This window comes from Rhineura floridana, chromosome 6 (genome assembly GCF_030035675.1).
Source record: "Rhineura floridana isolate rRhiFlo1 chromosome 6, rRhiFlo1.hap2, whole genome shotgun sequence".
NCBI lineage: Eukaryota > Metazoa > Chordata > Lepidosauria > Squamata > Rhineuridae > Rhineura > Rhineura floridana.
The window spans coordinates 35058357-35080122 of record NC_084485.1 but is presented as its reverse complement, the minus strand read 5'-3'; the positions used below and the strand labels follow the sequence as shown (position 1 = coordinate 35080122).

The following is a 21766-nucleotide window of genomic DNA, read 5'->3' as shown; positions in this document are numbered from 1 at the left end:
TTGCAGGATTTTTGTTGGTTTACTCATCCCTAGTAAGGGAGGCACGGGTTGTGCCTGGCCAGGATCAATTGCCCTGGGTGTGAACTGGCAGCAGTTCTTAACAGCATTAGCTTTCATAAACCAGAGCCCATTGTATCAGAAGATTATTTCTTCATGCATCTGATGAAGTAATGAAAAGTGCTTCTGACATAGTGGGCACTAGTTCTCAGTGACTTAAGCCACAACAAATGTGTTTAGTTTGAGGTGACACAGGACTCTTTTTAAAAAAGAAAATACTTAAAACAATGCCTTAATGTACAGAATTAATTGCTTATGATTGGGTGGTCACCAGTGATGGTTTTAAAGGGGATAAGAAATTCAAGGACGATAGGTCTATCAAGGGGCCTAAAGACAGCTAAAACAGAACTTCCATGTTCAGATGCACTATGAATCAGAATACCAGAAACGAACATGAAAGGATTGTTACTTTCATGGTCTGTGTGTGACCCCAGAAGCATACAACAGGCTACTGATGGGGAAAAAACTGCTAGACTTGACAGATTTTTGTTCTGATCCAATGGAGTGTCACAACATCATTTCCTCCATTTCTGAAGTTCAGAGGTGACAGTACTCAAAATTGTGCTATCTATGCACAAGAAAGACGAATGACCTCTAAGGTTTGCAGAAGTACAATAAAAAAATTAAAAATCCTAAAGAGGGGAAACCTCAAAAACAGCCCAGTGACACTGACCATGTTTAATGGTCATGGAAGACTGACCAACTCTTGCCAGGAGGGCAGGGAGATGAACTGACTACTCTAGAAGAGGGCACAGCTGGCTGGAAACCTGAACAGGATCAGTTTTCATGGCAACATTTTTTTTGCAGGTCCCACACCTGTTTGTTAAGCTGGGTAAGGCCTTCCTACATCTCCACTAGGTGTTGTTTTAAAATGACAGTAGGTAGTCTACAAAATATCAAGTGTCCACATTATTTCCTACAGGATAGGTAAGTGAACCCTTGCACAGCGAATATATAGTGAACACTTGCCTGGTGGATTTCTAAAGCAGTTAGAGCCAGTCCAAACACAACACGGTAGCAAGTCCAGGTTTGCCAACAAGTCTGCACTCAATAGGAACCCGCAGAACAAGGATATCTGATTACTGTAATTGTTGGATGCACACATTTCCAGAAGAGTCTAATTCACACATTACGTTTTAGGGGCACTCTTTGATGTGTAAAATATGGTCCTTAAGCAGGGATACTGTATTGTACTAACTATACCTAATATTCCTTATCAATATCAAAGATATCAAAGGAGAAAAGATGTATTCAGATGGAGGAATATTCTAACGTAATATACAAGGTCTCATAACTCAATTTTCTTTTAAAAGCTGTGAAGGAGCGCCCTCTGTTGGTTAAATGCCATCAATGCTATATATTATTTTCCATCAAGAATGATTTCATAGGCCATATTTCTATTTAGAAGGTATTCATATCATGTATTAAGCACCTGTGATGGAATTGCTTTTAAGATGTTTTAAAGCTTTTTAAAATACATATTTTAAAAGATATTTTGTTTTAATATATTTTTAAAACATATTTAAGACGAAGTTTTTAAGATGTCTTAGGGTGTTTTTAGTGTTTTGTTGCTGCCCTGTGCTCCTTCTGAGAGGAATATAGATTTAATAAATAAATAAACTTAAAATTACTGCAATAAAAATCACAACCCAATGCAATTGCCTCACAAGCAGCCTAAAATAGTAAATCAGATCATTTCGATCTCTATAGAAATGCGCACACATACACACTGTAGTTAGAAGTGAGACAGTAGACATCTTAAATGCCTAGAGTCACCAATGCAATGGCATTCCTAAGACTTGTCCTGGCACCCACAAAGCCTCTGAGCCCCATCACCACACAAAATACTTTCCTAGTTTAGACACCGACTATAGAAATTCTGGTAGTGGAGGAGCTGCCACAATGCTTAAAGCTGAATAACCCACTGTTTCTCTGTTGTTCTGCACTAAATTTCCACAATTCAGTATAGGTCCTGTTCAGCAATACCCACATTCAACCAGTGGTTTTATCCAGCCTGAAAGGAGCCTTCAGTTCACAACAGATTTATGGACATTTGCCTTGGAGGAACAGATTGGTTATGAAAGGTATAAGGAGCAAAGAGCCTGTTTTTACGAGCAGGAGCACTACTGATGCAACGCACCAAGACAGATTTTTGGCCTCAATAAATTGGAGGTCAAGATGGAAACTTCATAGGATGTTTAGGAACAGCTGAAAAGTAAGAACAGCTGGAGGAGAACTCGGAAGAAACAGGAGAAGGAATAAAACGCAGAGCAGTTCTTGCATTAGAGATAAATCAGCTGATCCATTGGGACCAATGGAAATACAGCAGGGCCCCGCTTTTCGGCGTTCCACTAATACGGCAGCTTTCAATTAGAGTAAGGCCCCACTCATACAGCGCTTGTTCCGCTTTGACAGCATTTTTTTGAGCGTTGGGAGCCATTCCATTGAATGAGTTCCGCTTTTAGGTGGGTTTCACTTTTAGGCGGGGGTCTGGAACGTAACCCGCCGTATGATGGGGCCCTACTTCTAAAGGCACCAAAATTGTGCAAATACCAATGAAGTCTAATGCCAGGCAGGAGTCCACAAGCTGGCCCACCATGCCAAATGTCCCTTCCTGCTTTGGCATGTATGACAAGCATCCATCATTCTTCCCAAGCATGGAGCTGAGCAGCAGACATAGGATTGGTTTTTCATGTAGCGTATTCAGGAGGCACTGTGCATGCCATAAAAGTCTCTTGGGAAGTGGGGGGAAGAGTAGTGTTATGATCTTCACAAATTCTGGTTTGTTACAGAGGTCTTTGCAGACCCCTTGGTGCATGCCATAATCAACTGAATAAAAGGCAGCAATTCAGCAGCAGGGTTGGTGTGCTTTGTCACCTGTAGCAGATGCTAAAGATTTGGGAAATGCATGCATAATTACTCCACAGTAACAAGGTTTGCTTTTAACCAATATTACATAAAATAAGATTGTGGGAATGATGTGGTTGAGTCACAAAACAGTAGAATGGAATGTACAATAGACGATCCTTGAGGGACTCCACTTTCTACAGCCCTCCATTGGGAGAACTGTCCGTTTATTCCTACTCTCTGCTTTCTGCTTCTTAACCAATTCCTTATCCACAAGAGGACCTCTCCTCTTATTCCATGACTGCTAAGCTTCCTGAGAAGTCTTCGGTGAGGTACCTTGTCAAAAGCTTTTTGAAAGTCTAAGTACACTATCTCCACTGGATCACCTCTATCTAAAATGTTTTTTTGCAAAACCTTCTTCTGTTGAGTAAGGCTGATATAGCACAGTGGTGAGGAGAGCCTGGCTGGGAGACCAGAGTCTGTGAGTTCAAATCCCTGCTCGTGTCTCCTGGGTGTCCAGGGCCAGCTAAAGATCACCCACACAGTGAGTGGCTCAGGGGTTACGTGCCCTGCCACCTGTGCAGCCGTGGGCAAGCTGCGTAGTCCCAAGGAGCCCAGTTGCCCCCAGCTGGCAGTTGCGGACAAGGAAGGGGCTGCTTTGTGTAGCTGTGGCAAGCTGAGCAGGCCCTAGCCAGCTGGGGAGGACTAGCCTCAGAGGGAGGCAATGGTAAACCCTCTTTGAATACCGCTTACCATGAAAACCCTATTCATAAGGGTAGCCATAAGTCAGGATTGACTTGAAGGCAGTCCATTTCATTTTTTTAACAAGTTTTATTTCTCAAGTTATGCTCCCTCTAGTGGCAGAAATATTTTTCAGGAGAAGAACACAACAGAACAAAACATGCCACTGAATTTGTTTTACAACCTACGCAGGAGGGATAGGTCCGGACAGTAAGCAAATCTTTATCCGCCAGAGGTCTGATGTGGACCACAAGGCCATTTTCCCCAAACTAAGTGCACCTGTCAACCAAATGACAGCTGGGGCTCAATTCTGCTGGGTGCTGCTTTGCCACTCCATTCCCTGTACAGAACATAATGGCAATCCAGACCTCTGCAGAGAGCAGGACTGAACCCTCTGCTTATCAGCTGGTGAGCAGCTGAGTTCCCATTCTGTAGGGTGCTGCTTCACCAGGCTCTCCCTGAGGGGAACACACTGGCAAAGCATACCCCTCCTCCCACCCCACAAGTCAACTCTGACAAGTAGGTGGGTCCCCCACCTGTCACCTGGTGTCATGACATCAGATGATTGACAGGTTGGCAGTCCCACCCATCTTTCAACAGTGGCCTGTAGGGTAAGGGTGGGGACACGAAGATCAGGCCCACCAGGCAAAAAAGATTCCCTATCTCTGCTATACAGTGATGTAAACAGCGCTGTAATATCCCAACTGAATAATGAAGCAGACTCGACTCAAATTCAAAGAACACAAACTAAAGATACATTTTTAAACATTACTATCTTAGGTTCATATAGGTCAGTCATTAGTGATTACATCATTGCAAGCAAGTATTTGGTTTATGTTACAAGCCACGTCAATCTTGTTTTTGCTTAAAAGAACTATCCTTGACTATAAGTAGCCCACGCCAAAGTAGCAATTACTGGTAATTCAAATATATGACTGAATATAATCTAGGAAAACCAACATTATGGCAGCACAGCAGCTGCCTGCGTCTTCCAGTTATTACTCTAATGTGCAACCAAAAAATATGGAAGGAACATATTGGCAGCAACAACCGGGGTGTTGGCAGCCAGGTTATCAATGAAGGAAAAAAGGAAAAAACATCTTGCTCCCCTCCCTTTGCAGCTGCAGCTACTACATAAGACATTTTCTTTGCACAAACTTGCTTTAATTTTTTGTATGATATAGATATTAAGTACTGACATATATTGTTGGTTATGTTCTATGTTGCAAACCACCCTTGGGGTCTCTTTACAAAGGGTGGTATATAAATTAAATAAATAAATAAATAAATATAAGGCAGGTATTCTCTCATTGGGATATCATAACCACAAACATCTACATTGCCCATTATTATTATTATTATTAATTTATATCCCGCCCTTCCTCCTAGTAGGAGTCCAGGCCAACCAAGTAAATCCTATAATTCTTCCAGCACAGGGGATAGCAGGACCATTCTCTGAATGCCATCAGACCTCAGGCACTTGCTGATGCAAGGATTGGCTGGGCCACATGATTACATCCTACCCAAAGCAACCCATGTTCTTGCATTGTTTCAAGCTACAGACTTTAGTTAAGGAAAGCACCTGCACTTCTTTTTTCTATCTACAGGGAAGAGGCTTCTTCTTTGTACATATCTGAACAAAGGTCCTTCTTTATTTCCATCCTGCCCTTCCTCTTGCCACTCACAACACACCAAAACAGTGGATCACAATTTAAGCTTTCTAACCTGCATGGAAGAAAGTGTATTAGCTGTGATCTAAGGCACAGTTAGACAACCCAAGGGACGGGACATATTTTCCCCCCTCTACTGCTATACTACAAATGGCTTTGGAAAATCCCCTTAGTTTCAAGGGAACATTTTTCCATGTGGCATATAATGATGGGCAAACTCACCCTAGCACAATTCTGAAAGAGACTTGCCAAACAAAGCAGTTTTTGTAAGACAAAAAATAGCTTGAAAGAAAATAAGCTCAATTCAGAAACCATAAATGCTCACAATGATGTAATCAGGAACACAATGGGGTTTGAACATTTAACAATTCTTATCCCCAGACAAATCCTTTCCCCAAAACGTACCTAGCAGCAGCTATGCCATAATTAGACTAAGGTGTTCTGGATAACTTTTCCCCAGACACCCTGGCACCTTGAATGGTGCCACATTCCAGAGACCATTCTAGTATACAGACATGTCTCTGATGCGCACAGCATGGGAAACAAGCAGGACGAACTTGAACTCTTAATACAGGAGAGTAATTACGACTTGACAGGTATAACTAAAACTTGGTGGGATGACTCCCATGACTGGAATACAGCAATTGAAGGATATAACTTGTTCAAAAAGAACAGAAGGAATAAAAAGGGAGGTGAAGTCACAATATATGTTAAATATATATCTCTGCACAGAAATACAGGAAGATGAGCTTGGTAGCGCCACTGAGAGTATCTGGATTAAAATTAATGGGGCAAGTAATAAAAGGAATGTGGTGCTTGGAGTCTACTACCGACCACCCAATCAAGGAGAAGACAAGAATGTAGCTTTTGAAAAGCAAATTGCCAATGTTTCAAGGAGGCATGATGTAGTAGTAATGGGGGACTTCAATTATCCCAATATCTGCCCCTCCAAGAAATTTCTGACTTGTGTTGGAGATAACTTTCTCCTACAGAAAGTGGAGGAAGCAACCAGAGAATCAGCTATCCCGGACTTGATCATAACCAATAGAGATGATTTGGTGAGTGAAGCGGCAGTTACGGGAACTCTGGAGGAAAGTGACCACACCATATTTGAATTCTTGATTTTAACAGAAGCAAAAGCTGAGAGTAGCCATACGTGCACCCTGGACTTCAGGAAAGCTGATTTTAATAAACTGAGAACAATTTAAGTACAGTTCTATGGCAAGCGACCCTAATGAGAAAAGGAGTCCAAGATGGGTGAGAGTTTCTAAAAAAGAAAATTTTAAAAGCGCAATGGCAAGCAATTCCAACAAGGAAAAAAGGGGGGAAACAGCAGAAGAAGCCAATGTGGTTTCAGAAAAATCTTAGAGATGACCTGAAAACAAAAAAAGGACACATACAGGAAGTGGAAAGAAGGCCAGGCCACAAAGGAAGAGTACAGGCAGGTATCACAGAATTGCAGGGATGACGTCAGGTAGGCTAAAGCTGAGAAGGAGCTGAGGTTAGTGAGAGATGCCTACCTTCCATCGCTGTTAGAGTACATCTTGCATTGTTGGGCCACTATAGGAAATTAGAAAACCTCCAAGAATCCCATCTTGCCAAACTCTGTTTTCTCCATTACACAGCTGGAAACCAGTGGACCAAATTTTTGTCACCCATTTTACAAACATATTCCTTACCATCTCTGGGAGAACTTAGTATGTGGAACAGAGAAAATATTAGAGACTGGCTTTTTGAAAAGGATGTTAACAAAGACGCAATGGCGATACAATCATCCAAATTTTCAACTTGGTACTATCATTATAAAAAACACAGAAGTCTTTCTCAGTATCTGGTTAACATAACCAATGCGCCACTGAGAAGGGCTTTAACATCCCTTCGCCTGCAGACCATGCCCTCTGCATATCTTGAAGGGAGGTTTCGTAAGCTCTCTGTCGAACAACGCCTCTGTCCTTGTGGTGTTGGTCAAGTGGAGGATGTTATCCATTATGTCCTCCACTGTCCAATTTACAATGTGATCAGGCCCAAATTACTAATGGTGGATGAACTTAAGGGTTCTGATGTCGAAAAACTGAACTATCTTCTTGCAGACGTGTTTCCGACTGTTAGCAACCAAGTTGCTACTTTTGCCCTGCTCTCACTCAAACTTAGAAAGAAATACCTAAGTTCTTAGTTGTAGCACTGGTTTTAGCTTGTTGTAATCCTTTTCTCCTATATTTAATGTTTTTTCATTATCTTATTGTATAATTTTATTTTGTTGCTTGAATGTTGTTGTATTTCATAGTATGTTATTGTATGTTTATGTTATGACTTGTGGTTACAACATTAAACTTTACTTACTTACTTACTAACTAGTGAGAGATGCTAAAAGCAACAAAAAAGCTTTCTTCAGGTACATCCATAGTAAAAGACACAGAAAGGAAACGGTGGCACAGCTACTCAATGAGGATGGCAAAATGACAAAGAAAAGGCAGAAGTGCTCAATTCCTACTTTGGCTCAGTCTTCCCCAAAAGAGGGTCTATGACCCTCCCGGGAAACATGAAGTAGAAGGGGCAGGATTGGAGCTTGAGATTGATAAAACAAACACTCAAGGGAATACCTAATCACTTTGAATGAGTTCAAATCAGCAGGGCCCGATAAACTGCATCCTAGAGTATTGAAGGAAATGGCTGAACAGCTCTCAGAACTGCTGTCTATTATCTTTGAGAAATCATGGTCTAGTGCCAGGTGACTGGAAGAGAGCTAATATTGTCCCTATCTTTAAAAAGGGCAAAAAGGAGGAACCAGGGAACTACAGACCAGTCAGCCTAACATCAATCCCTGGAAAAACTCTTGAGCAGATTATAAAGCAGTCAATCTGTAAGCACCTTGAAAACAAGGAGCCAAATCCTGCCAAACTAATCTTATCTCATTTTTTTGATTGGGTAACCTCCCTTGTAGACCTTGGGAATGTTGTGGACATAATATATCTCGACTTCAGCAAAGCTTTTGGCAAAGTGCCCCATGATATTCTGATTAGCAAGATAGCTAAATGTGGGCTGGATGGAACAACTATCAGGTGGATCCACAGATGGCTCCAGAATCGTACTCAAAAAGTGCTATCAATGGTTCCTTTTCAAACTGGGTGGAAGTAACGAGCGGGGTACCACAGGGCTCGGTCCTGGGCCCAGTGCTCTTCAACATTTTTATTAATGACTTGGATGAGGAGCTATAGAGCATGCTTTTCTAATTTTCGGATGATACAAAATTGGGGGCACAGCTAATACTGTGGAAGACAGAAACAAAATTCAAAGGGCTCTGGAGCATTGGGCTGAAAACAACAGAATGAAATTCAACAGGGATAAATGCAAAGTTCTACACTTAGGAAAAAGAAACCAAATGCACAGTTATAAGATGGGGGATACTTGGCTCAGCAGTACGACATGTGAGAAGGATCTTGGAATTGTCATTGATCACAAGCTGAATATGAGCCAACAGTGCGATGTGGCTGCAAAAAAGGCAAATGCTATATTAGGCTGCATTAACAAAAGTATAGTTTCCAAATCGCGTGAAGTATTAGTTCCCCTCTATTCCACATTGGTTAGGCCTCATCTTGAGTACTGCGTCCAGTTCTGGTCTCCGCACTTCAAGAAGGATGCAGACAAACTGGAACAGGTTCAGAGGAGGAAAACAAGAATGATCAGGGAAGTGGAAACAAAGCCCTATGAGGAGAGACTGAAAGAACTGGGCACGTTTAGCCTGGAGAAGAGAAGACTGAGGGGAGATACGATAGTACTCTTCAAGTACATGAAAGGTTGTCACATAGAGGAGGGGTCAGGAACTCTTCTTGATCGTCCCAGAGTGCAGGACACGGAATAATGGGCTCAAGTTACAGGAAGCCATATTTCGAGTGAACATCAGGAAAAGCTTCCTAACTGTTAGAGCCATACGACAATGGAACCAATTACCTAGGGAGGTAGTGGGCTCTCTGAACCTGGAGGCATTCAAGAGGCAGCTGGACAGCCATCTGTCAGGAATACTTTGATTTGGATTCCTGCATTGCGCAAGGGGTTGGACTTGATGGGCTTATAGGCCCCTTCCAACTCTACTACTCTATGATTCTATGACCCTCTTACCATTGCCTGATAAATTCTGGAGGAAGGAGGGGGCAAGAATAGCAGCTATAGCAATCTTCAGTATGAATAAAATCCAAATATGAAGGGGCCTGAGCTCAGGGAGTGAAGTTCTTCAAACTGGGGAAAATATTCCAAAACAACACCACTGTTCCATATTTGTACCCTATCACAACAAGCATGGGAAAGGCATCCACATTGGCTATCCTTATCCTAGCACTTAATCATCTCTGGATTGTACTGTATTATGTTTAAAAATGAACCACTTACTCTTCATTGTCCCTTCATCTTCTTCATCTTCTGCATTTATGACCATTGTTCCCAGCTGAGACTCTAAAGTGTCGTTGTATTCTATCATGGTGTTGATGCCATCACTCATTCCACAAGCAGCTCTGATTGTACCCGTTTCTTGTCCCTGTGCTCGCACCATGGTCCTAGAATCAGTTTCATCTTCTTCCTGCAGAGAGATGCAAGAGATACACTTCTGAATCAGTTAATCTAAGCAAGGTATCAGCATTTCTCCAATACGATGCAATTAAAAATGAAAAGAGTGTGTAATGTTAGTTTACAAATCTGATCCTAACTCATCAAGTAAAAACGTCTTCCATTTCCTTACTTCTCAATGGATATCAAAATACTGGACAGACACTTTGAAAAATGAAACCTATTTAGTCAAGTTATAGAATACCAGCAACATATGCTCGATGAACTAAGGATACTAAATAGCTTTGCAAAAAATTAATCAACTGGAGAAATTTTAGAAGCTCAACTAAAATTACTAGCACAGACACAAGTTGTAGAATTTAGCAATAGACCATGACACTTAAATTCCACTTGCCTGTCACAGATATTGTAGGTTTCCCTCCAAAATACAAATTATGATAGAGGCCAGAAAACGTCAGCAGACATACAAAGGAAGCATGACTCTAAACTGTGTTGCTATATTTATTTGTTAATAATTTGTATTAAGTATGAGTTTGTATTATGGCTTCATTGTGTACTTTTTATAATTCTTCTTGTGTTCTTTTTTCTCATACACCACTTAGAGATATTTTTATATATTAAGAGGTATAGAAATAGTCTAAATCAATAAATAAAATAAATAAACAGTGAAATTGCTTGATGAAGTCCTGAACTCAAGCAATCCTTCTGCAAAGGGACCATGTATACAACTCCAAGCTCTTTGGAGGAAGGGCAAGTTTGAAATAAGGTAATATTAATAATAAACTATACTATTAGGTTTAATTTTGTTCAAAAACTATCTTAACTTTGAAGTTGATAATTCAAACCAGATGCAAAGAGTAATTTGATCTGTCAACACATATAGAAATACCAATAACTGCATATAATTTTGGAGGGAAGTCCCAAGGTGTGCTGAGCTATTTGCCACTATTAGGCAACAAAGTCGAAGGCAGCATGTCCAAGTGACATCCCATTCCCCCAAGCCCAACCTAATCCTTAAAAAAGGGTTCAGGTGGCATTTGACAGACTAAAGAGCTCTAAAATGGGTTGGGCATAATACAAATAATGATGGGCACCCCAGCATAACAAGTTGTAGATATCCAACCCAGGCTCCATTGTATTCAGAAGCTGTACCACACTACCTTTAAGGGCTCAACACAGAAGACAAACTACATGGGTAGTTGCTCACCACCAGCTCTACTCAAGCTGCAAAGTCAATATTGAAGGAATTCATGCCTCCATTTCTTCCAGCATTAAAGAACCAAGGACGTGTGAGGCTAGAGTACAACACATATCTTTTAAATGTTTTTAAAACTTGAATTGAAGAGTGCTACATGCTTTCACACAGAACCATTTTACCCACATGGGTTTTTTCCCCTACCATCTCCTTACTGTACCTTTCCTCTTGCTTTAAACATTGGTCTCATTCACAGAGCACACTAAATCTTTTGTTGATGGCTTTTAGGCAGGCAGGCCGGCCAGCAAGACGTTGTTATTTCACTAGACTTTTCACTGTATTTTTCATTTATTTATTTATAAAAGTCTTTATATTCTGCCCTCTCACAAAACATCAGGGGGGTGTACAGCAACATAAAATCATTAAAAAAATAAGTGAAAACAATCATTAAAATGAAGGGCTATTCAAAAAGCACTTTAAACAGCTGCACAGGCCTATCAGCACAAAAAAGTCTTCAAGAGGCACCTAAAAGTCAAAAGTGAGGATGTATGTTAGCTCTGCTGGCTGTTTTCTACTTTCTTTGCTTTTATAGTTTTGCTGTTTCTTTTTTTACTGTAAGAAGATTGTGTTTTATTGTTGTGAACTACCTTGGGAGCCTTTGTGGGGGATGAAAGGCAGCATGTAAGTGCTTCTGTAATAAACAGAACCGTTTAATGTGAAGTGAACAAGCATGGATGAATTACAACAAGATGCTTGCTCCCTGTCCCTCTCCTAATCCTCCTGCACTACCAAGAGAAAGGTTCAGAAGCTCTTCTGCTTTTGCTTAACAAAACGCATTTCAGTTTATGCATTTTGGGGGAGTTGTAGTCCAAAACATGAGGCAAACAACAGGTTGGGATGGCTTGCGTGGGGAATGCATTTCCTGACTTTTTGATGATCTACTTTAAAATAAACTTTCTGGACTGATTTAAACCTCTGGTCATGTTTGGTCCTAGCCATCTCGCTCAATGGGACAAATTAAGATCAGTTTCATAGGTCTTCAGGGTCTCACACAGAGGCCCTCCCCAGCCTGACTATCTAGGATGCTTATACTTCAGGGGCTCTACGCACATCAGCTGATGCATGGAGAGTTCAATCCTGCTTGGTCGCTATCTCCCATCAGCATTGTGGACAAACTCTGAGAGGTGGGCAGGACAACCCATCTGTCAATCACCAGATGACATCAGATTATTGATAGGCAGGTGGTCTTGCGCACCTGTCAAAGTTGGCCCACAGTGTGGATGAAGATAAAAGATCTGGCCTGTTGGGCCAAAACACTTTCGCACCCGTTTTACTTGGGCGTACTAGGTATTGAGCCTGGGACCCTTCTGCATACACATTTCCTCTACCACCGATGTACAGCCCCTTCTTTTAATTTAGCATGAGGATTTCAAGTCACTTTGCTTGACAACTATATTTTATCTGTTACAGCTGGTTCCAAGGCCATTGACCAACTCAAGGACTTGGAGTAATTTTTCTGAAAGACTTAAGAAAAACTAAGGAATTACAAACAGCCAAGCCAGTTAACACAGGGGTAAAAAGCAATAACACAACAGGAAGCACCATGGTTACGTAGTTTTAGAACTCACTGAATTTTCTTCATCATCATGATACAACTCACGCTGTTGAGCTTCCTGAATTTTCAGTTTAATATCCACTGCCTCATTAATCAGGTCTCGCAGGATGAAAACTCCTTTGGCACTTTTAACAAATGGATGCTAAAAAAGACATTAAGAATTATGAACTTTGAACTAAATGTAGTAGCAAAAAAATCTTAACCTGGAGCTACATTAATACTTTTAATTCTGTTGACTCAGCAAATAGGGCCAGTGGCAAACTAATGCAAGTTTATTCAAAGCCAAGGCAGACTACCCAAACTATGCTATTTGCAACGCAAATGCATTTCTGATGCGCTACATTTAAATACTTCAACAGCCTTGGACACAAAAAAGACTGCTATTGCTAAACAATCTGCCTAATTTTGCAAATGGATGAACTCAAGTAGTAATTAATTTAACAGGAAAATGAAAATATGCATCATTTAGTTCTGATCTATAAACGTTGTTTATCAGCATCAGTACATACAGTTCAGATATCTAACATATGCTGAATTACAAAGTCTCCCCTGAATATGCCAGCTGAAATCCTCTAAATGTTTATTTGGGAGAAAGCCGCAACAAAACAAGTGAGTTACTTCTGAGAAAACATGCATAGGATATGTTTACTGTACCAATATGAAGATATTTACAAAACAGCTGCACAATAACCAAGCACAGAACTATTAAGGGACCCAATATAATCCAATATCCTGTCTGAGAAACAGAGCATCATAAACTCAAAGCACCCCTGGCCAAGGTTTACAGTGCCCCACTAAAAACTTCTCAGAAAGACATTACATAACCACTACCACCACCAGGCAGCAGCATATTCATTTCTAGAACTCTTAAGCACTGTCACCTACTTCATTATCTAAAACTTGAAGAGGGTTCCACCAGGTTGTGTCCCTATTCACACAACCATGAGGCACGTGGCAGCTTCAGGGGAAGTGTTTGAAAACCTGCATGTGCTTCCTCCAAAACCAAGGAAGTTAATCGTGTGCATCCAAAGCCCATAACCAGGATTTAAGCTTCAGGAAACATCAGTACATAGTGGAAAAAGCACAACAAGCAATAGCACAAAGGGGTAATCTACTGCATGTGAAACATTACCTCCTGAGGGTTAGTTGCTAACACACACTTTTTGTGAAGCTTTCCAGATAGTTGCATCAATAGGACTTGAACAATTCCAGCTGCATGCAAGAAGCCCCTCCCCATGGCTGCATTATCGCTACGTAACTTTCTATCCATGGAAACTTGTCAAGTCACAGTCTATTGAATGTTAGTCCTACTCTGGGTAGACCAACTGAAATTAATGAACAGGACTAACTTAGGTCCATTAATTTCAATGGAGGATAGCGAACTAATTCAGTTGACTTCAGGTTACTTAAATCCATTGATCTCAATAGATCTACTCTGAGTATAACCAACATTTGGTATTCGCCCAGTGGGCCAACTCCAAGTATAGCTTGGTTGGACATAATCCTATGGTATTTTAACTTGAGAGGATTCCCCAGCACCACCACCATCACCCCACTTCTTGGTTTTAAGTGTTCTTATCAGACCCAAGCCCTCTAGACAGGACAGATTAGGAATGTTAGGATCTGTAATAAGGGAGATAATTATATTTGCCTACTTTAACAGTGGTTGTATGGATTACTGAGACAGTGCTTTATTCACATAAATAATAAGTCATTTGGGTTAATAAATCATACTGTGTACAAACTGCAGGCTCTTGCACCCAACCCGACTGTTCCCCCTTTGCTTCTTCTTGCATGCGAGGGAGTCAACAAGCTGGAAAGGGATGAGCCTAGCATTACTTTACATTCCACTACTGACCTGGAGCAGCTGTGTGGCAGTGGCTCTTTTTTCTGGACATTTCACAAGACACTGTTTTACAAAGTCTGTGAATTCATCTGACCAGAGTTCTGGCTTTCGGAAGGTTGGAGGTGGATTTGTTGGAATCATGAAAATTGCCTGCAAAAACATTATTTGTTTTCAATCCACTGTTTACCTTACAGAGTAAAGCAAGAGATAGCACAAAGAGAAAGATTCTTTTTTTATTTATTACATTTATATCCCGCCGTTCCTCCCAGAAGCAGCCCAGAGCTCTTAAGGACCAAAGCTCTTTTGACAGTATTGCATAGGGGTTGACAAAGGATGAGCCCCAAGGTTGAAACTGGAACCTTGAGAAGTGTCCACTTTCCCCCATAACTCCCCACCAGTAAAACTGGTGGCTGCCTTTTAACACACTGTAACATTTTGTTTGTGCGGCTTTTTATACCTTTTTTTTATACCTTGCTTTTTATAAGCAAGAGCATCTCCTCCTTCAAGCCGACAAACTTCAATACACTCTGCTTAAGCTGGACTGAAAATCAAGCAGCTTTCATACTCTACCACACATGGGCAACCAGCAGCCCACAGGCAGCCCTTGGCCTCTGTCCATGAGATCTGCCAAGCCCCAGAAGGCCCTGCCAGCCAATTTTTCAAAGCTGCCCAGCAGATCAGCCATCAACTGGGCTACAGGGGAAAAGATTACTCTGCAATTTTGGAAGCACTGGGATCCTACTGGGTGTGTGTGTGTGTTAAAGCCACCACTCCCCAGTGATCCCAGTATAGAAAAGATCAATGTCCCTGCGCTGTATCAGGACACATGGTGTATGTGGTAACTTACTGAACATTATAAGCATTGTTGTATAAAGCTGCAGTGGAAAGGAGGAACTGGGTGAAATCAAGTAGATGATCCTGTGTCAATGGATCTCCACTTACACAAGCTCACGATTTCAGGCAATCCCCCCCCCCGAACCCTATAAAACAGTCTGCAAAGTTCAGTAGGTCCTCCTAGACTCTCTGGAGAGGCTTTTCAATTGGGGAGTGAAGAGATATTAGTTGTACAAGCTGCCTTCTGCTTGCACAACAAATGGATACAGCCCATGGTCACTATATTATCCTTTCCTAACAGGAGTTTCCCTTCACCCAGCATAGAATTGATGCGAAGAAAACAAACAATGGGGTTTTTCAGACAACCCCACCCTTTACTCATAAAAAGATTTTGGGGTGGCTGGTCTGCTGATGAACACAGAGCCCCTCCACGAAAGGAGGATCCTGATCGGGAACTCATGTAGGGCCCCTCCTCAGACTTGCTCCTGCTGCCTGCCCCTTCAACGCATGATGGGTATTCACCTGAACACCAGTAAGATCAGGCCACAATACCTCTAAGGATTTAGGCTCTCACATGCCTAAAGCTGTAATCCTAATCACACTTAGCTGACAGCAAGTCCCACTGAATTCAACTGGACTTACTTGCGAGTAGACATGGTTGAAATAGCACTGTTAAGTCTGGTTACCCAACACTTACCCTCATAGGGTGAATATCAGCATACGGTGGCTTTCCTTCAGCCATTTCAATGGCAGTAATGCCCAGAGACCAGATGTCTGCTAGACAATTGTATCCAATTTCTTGGATTACTTCAGGTGCCATCCAAAACGGAGTTCCTATCACTGTGTTTCTTTTTGCCATGGTATCCTAACAAAAGAAACAAAGCAAAGTTTAAGCAAATTAGCCAGTAAAAAGAGAAAATGTTTTCATTTATTCATCATTGTTGAGTGATAAAACTCAGGGTAATATACTTCTATTAAACATAAAACACCATTAACTACAAATAATACAGATAATCATTAAAGTGACTGGCTAATAAAAAAAAGTTTAAGTAGCTGTACTGGCTAAGGCTAATGGGAGTTGCTGTCCACAACATCTGGAGGGCACCAGATTGGCAAAGGTTGCCTTAACATTTATACAAAACATCTACTCTCCAGGACTAAAATATATTAGAAGGATAGCAATTAAATGACAGTTAACACATTTAAGCCAAAAGAAACTTTTTTCAAATTAAAATGGACATTACTTCAAGTATATGAGGATCACAGCCTTGGAAAATCAGTTTCCCCACAATTACTTCACACTAGCTGGTGGCCTCTGTGCTGTATGATCCTGAGGTACTTGCGAAGCATTCATCCTGAAGATGAACCATTTTATGTGAGAGTTGTGTTTAAGTCACAGCATCTGTCTAAAAAATTAGAACAGCTTCAAAACAGACAATTCAAGTGGTGGCTCTGTAGAAGTCCCTCCCAAGGTACATGTGGTGAGGTCACCAGCTAATGTGAGCTGACTCCCAGTAACTATATAGTCAATGAAACCTAAGTAGAAAAATATATACAGACAATTTCTACTCACTGTAAGTTGGCCAGCTACCCCAAAATCTGCAAGTTTAGCATGACCTTCTGTATTGAGTAGTATGTTGCCAGCTTTGATGTCACGATGTATTTTCCTCATGAAATGGAGGTATTCCAGTCCTTTGAGTGTTGATTGTATTATCGTAGCAATTTCATCTTCCATCAACTGAAGAAAGAAATTTACCACATTAGGAGATACCAACAGCTACCTGTTGCTAAATGAGACTGCCGTTGTCCTTTATAAATACAGAAGACTGCCCTCCTATTGGGAGAATGTTACAGCTGTCTTATTAATCCAGTTATTATTTACACAAAATAAATTATGGCATTTTGAGAATATTCTAGATTTGCCCCTTTCCTTGACAAATTAACTCTACAATATACAATAATTACCCATTAAAATCTTTTTTTAAAGGTAACTATCAGATGCATAGGCAACCTACACCAATCTGCATCTCAGCCACGTTTCGTGGGTCCCTATTCAAGTTCCCCATTTCCACAAGTTAATTATGACACACCAGTCAAGCTCCATTACCCTAAATGTTGATTTACTACACAAAGGCGACACAGCCATATTATTTGACCTAGGAGGCACAGGAAGGAAATGTGAGCTAGCTTCACTCTCTGAAATGCCCTTCCCAATGACTTGAGACATGCATTGTCAACAGTGAGTTTGCAACGCATATAACAACTTTTTATTTTCCCAAGCATTCCTGACCTAGCAACCCAGCTACATTTTAATTGTTTTATTAGTCACACTGTTAAAATTGTTTTAAACTGCATTTACAATATTTTATTGATTGTTTATATGCCTGGTTTCTGTTTTTTTGTACACTGCTTTGAAATTATTGATGATTAAGCAGTCTCTAAGAAATGTAAATAAATAAAACAGATCCTCTAGCAATTGATCTACATAGCATTGTTTTTTAGAAAAAGCATGCAAATGAAAAGATGCTGGTTTTGAGTCAGTTTCTGTTCCATAATCCACATTTAGTACAATTTAGTGACTCACAGTTAGATACCATTACTCTAATGTCCAAGGCAAAGGGCTGTATAATAACATCATAATCAAACTTTTTAAATATACAATTACTATGTTTTAATCATTCCAAACGACTGTTCAGAGCCTGTCTTCCCGTAGCACTCTTACAGTATCATGGATGGCAATGCAGGAAGTACCAACCTTAAATGGGAGCTCTTAATTCAGCCTTGTATTTAAGCACTGACCTAGTAGCCAATGACAGCCAGGAAGTCCATGCAGGCAAGTGCACGGAATTCCATCCAGATGAACGAGTAGGTCCTCTGCCATCCCACTACACTTCTAGCCTTCAAGATTTTCACCAGTATGCTTTTTCCTCATAAGAGGGCCTCTCTTATGAATAATAATCAGGCAAGTAAATATTTCTGCTTTGGGTTGCTTAGTAACAAGACTGTCATAATTCATTAAGATAGTGTTCTAGTTTACATGAGTTTCACAAGATTAGGAATATTTATACCACTACTGTAGACCTAGTTCAAGGCAACTTGCAAGTATATTTAGAATCAGAGCTTGGAAAAGTTACTTTTTTTGAACTACAACTCCCATCAGCCCCAGCCAGCATGGCCACTGGATTGGGCTGATGGGAGTTGTAGTTCAAAAAAAGTAACTTTTCCAAGTTCTGTTTAAAATACAAAAAGACAGAGAACCAAGAAGTTAAGAGACTTTCAGTGAACAGGACTCTCTCAGCCAGGCTGCTAATGCTTCCTTCAACTCAAGGTGGCAGATACAAGAGGCACCTGGGGCAAGTGAGGGAAAAGATGTCTCCGAGAAGGGTAAGCCATGAAGATCTTCTAAAACAGGGGTGGGGAACCTGTAAATCAAGCTATTTACTAGAAAGATCACTAAAATGCTGTTTATTTCATTTTCACTTACAGATCACTTTCCAAGAGGCAACTCAAAGTGATTTGCAATGCAATAAAAACCATATACATGACAACTTGATATATGAACACAGCTAAAAACACTGTGTGTAACTGTTTTTAGATATGGAAATGTTTGTGTAAGTTTTAAAACACCACCACATCTATAAAATCAATTCAAATCCACTACAGATACCTACTAGGATTAAAGTCTCCACTTAGAAAGCTTGTTGAAAAGAGGAACAAAAGGATAATAGAGAAGGAACCATGTCCAGCATTAGACTTGACACTAAAATGTCCTATTAACACTTGATACTTTTATATGCAAAACTCAAGCATGTATTAAGATGCTGAAGGAGCTCATACCGTTTTATTTCGCAGTCGAATGATATCAGACACAGAACCGGCACCGCAGTATTCCATGACAATCCAGAGATCCGTGTTCTTAAAATAGCTGCCATAATATTTGACTACATGAGGACTAAGAAAAAGAAAATGTGTCACTGAAGTCCTCAATTTGTGCATTTTTATAAACATGTAAATCAAGGGCCAACTCCCAGATTTAGTACAATATTACTGGGCCAATTAAAAGTTTGGTTAGAAAAAGGAAATTCCCTGCCGTAGCTCTGAAATTTCACTCATCTGTCGGAAGAGTGTATACAGTGTATATTTTACTTTCCAGTGTGAAAGAGCTTGATTTATTTGGCCTGCAATGGCTGCCTAATAACCTAATGGGTAACATACTATTAAAAGGCAATAAAACTATTCACTAAGAGCTATATCCATTGAAGTAGTGCCCCACATTGCCAAAGCTGATGGTTGCGTAAGACACATTATCATAAGACTAAAATTTAGTTATGGTAACAGCAAAACTCTGCAACATACTACTGGTTTTTAGTAAGACCATTTTATTTTGTTACAGCATCAAAACAGTTAATACAGCAAACTATGCCATACTAGGCATGAAACATGTAAGAACAGGAAAAGCCCTGCTGGATCAGGCCAATGGCCCATCTAGTCCAGCATCCTGTTATCACAGTAGCCAGCCAGGTATCTATGAGAAGGTCACAAGCAGGACAGGAGTTAAAACAGCACTATATCCACTTGTGATTCCCAGCAACTGGTGTTAACATACTGTGTTCCAAGCACTCCCCATATATTCTCAGTAATCCTTACAAACATCCCTGTAGGCAGTGACACAGGGTAGAAATTTTCCATAACAAAAAAATATTTTAACAGTTTTCAGTGCCCATTTCTTTTCTTTTTTAAAAAACACATTGTAAGAAAGAGCTTGTTCTTGAGCTGTAATTTTTGTCTTAAACAATAAAAGTATTTCAACAAAAATACTTTCCAAGTAAAACCATTTTAAGGCTGCAATCCACCTCTTTCCTCACTCTCACATGCAAAGTGTCTCTCCTACATGTTGGATTTTTTCTGAAACCTCAAGGTCACTTATGATACAGGGGGAGGGGCTTACCTATCACATTGCTGCATTATGGATATCTCTTTAATGATCTCTTGCAAGTCAGACTCAACAGGAACTTGCTTAATTGCGACAACTTGGCCTGTTTCTTTATGGATAGCTTTGAAAACACTGCCATAGGACCTGTAAAAAGAAACACAGGATTTGAATACCAGAAGAGGAAATACAAAAAGGAAAGACACTTGACTCTTATGTTAAAGTGCACCACACTTAATGAAGAACTTGTATAAAGATGAACGTGGTACTAGCCTTGCTAATTTGTTCAATATCAAGGGTTGTAATAGGTACATAGACTGACAACCATTTGTAGGACTTGCATGATATGCAGAAATATACAAGGCACAAACTATGCTGACAGAAGACAGGGTTTTTATTTTATAACTATATAAATGTTACATGCAATTATCATTGCATAAACTACTCACTAAGAAATAGTACCCTTCATTAACAGATACACATGAATTTGGAGGGCAGGAGAATAAGTGCAAAAAATGAAAGCAAAAGGCCATGAAATAAGCCTGTCAAATTTCTATGTGGAGCCCAAATAATACAAAGTAAGAATTGAGTGAACCATTCACAAAAGGGCTCTTGTCCAGAAAATACTGTATCACAATACAGTATTTTAGCTGCCAAATGAGTGTTTCACTACTGCAGAGTAGCACAGCTCTTCCTCTGGAATATATCTTGCATGTGCAATATTGTTTTAAGTAGTACCTAAAATCCAGAGCCACACACATCACCAGGTTATCACTGCTGGATATGAGATCTGTGAAACTGAGGTTATCACACTTTGGACACATAATGCGAAGACATGATTCGCTAGAAAAGACAATAATGCTGGGAAAAACAGAAGGGAGTAGAAAAAGAGGAAGGCCAAACGAGATGGACTGATTCCATAAAGGAAGCCACAGACCTGAACTTACAAGATCTGAACAGGGTGGTTTATAACAGATGCTGTTGGAGGTCACTGATTCATAGGGTCGCCATACATCATAATCAACTTGAAGGCACATAACAACAACAAAGAATTCAAGACATTTCCCCCTTCTTATAACCAAGAGAATGAAATACAGTCTTTGTATATAGTACCCCACCCCTCTGTCAGATGTGGTCAAGTTCCGATGCTATCTACTGTATAAGTTTCCTGAAGGTCCACCCAATAGATGGCATAAAGATGCTAGAGAAAGTCATCTTCAAATTTTGCACAGAAAACAAGCCACACTGTTATAGCAGCCATTAAAAACAGTGATCCATCATGTCGGAATCAATAAGAGGACAGAGATCCAAAATCCTGTTTCCAATTATCACAAGCAAGAGATCTATCCATCCACAAATCCAAGCAAGTTATAGCCTAAAGATGCAATTTAAAGTAAGAAAAGTTTGAACTGAAAGCAAAAAGGTATCCCATTTCTTAATCCCACCCCCTCCTCACCTATTTTGCACCTGACTC

At 40.3% G+C, this 21766-nt stretch overlaps 1 protein-coding gene across 1 annotated transcript in view; it reads right to left on the bottom strand.

The window, feature by feature from the left end:
- Positions 1-21766, bottom strand: part of STK4 (serine/threonine kinase 4) — a 91444-nt gene that overhangs the window by 59064 nt on the left and 10614 nt on the right. The window contains exons 3-9 of the mRNA XM_061631438.1: positions 20311-20439; positions 19200-19314; positions 16936-17100; positions 16060-16227; positions 14541-14678; positions 12696-12824; positions 9699-9885 (exon numbers count right to left, since the gene is read on the bottom strand). Of these exons, the coding sequence (XP_061487422.1) occupies positions 9699-9885; positions 12696-12824; positions 14541-14678; positions 16060-16227; positions 16936-17100; positions 19200-19314; positions 20311-20439 (1031 nt within the window). The remainder of the gene's footprint in view (positions 1-9698; positions 9886-12695; positions 12825-14540; positions 14679-16059; positions 16228-16935; positions 17101-19199; positions 19315-20310; positions 20440-21766) is intronic.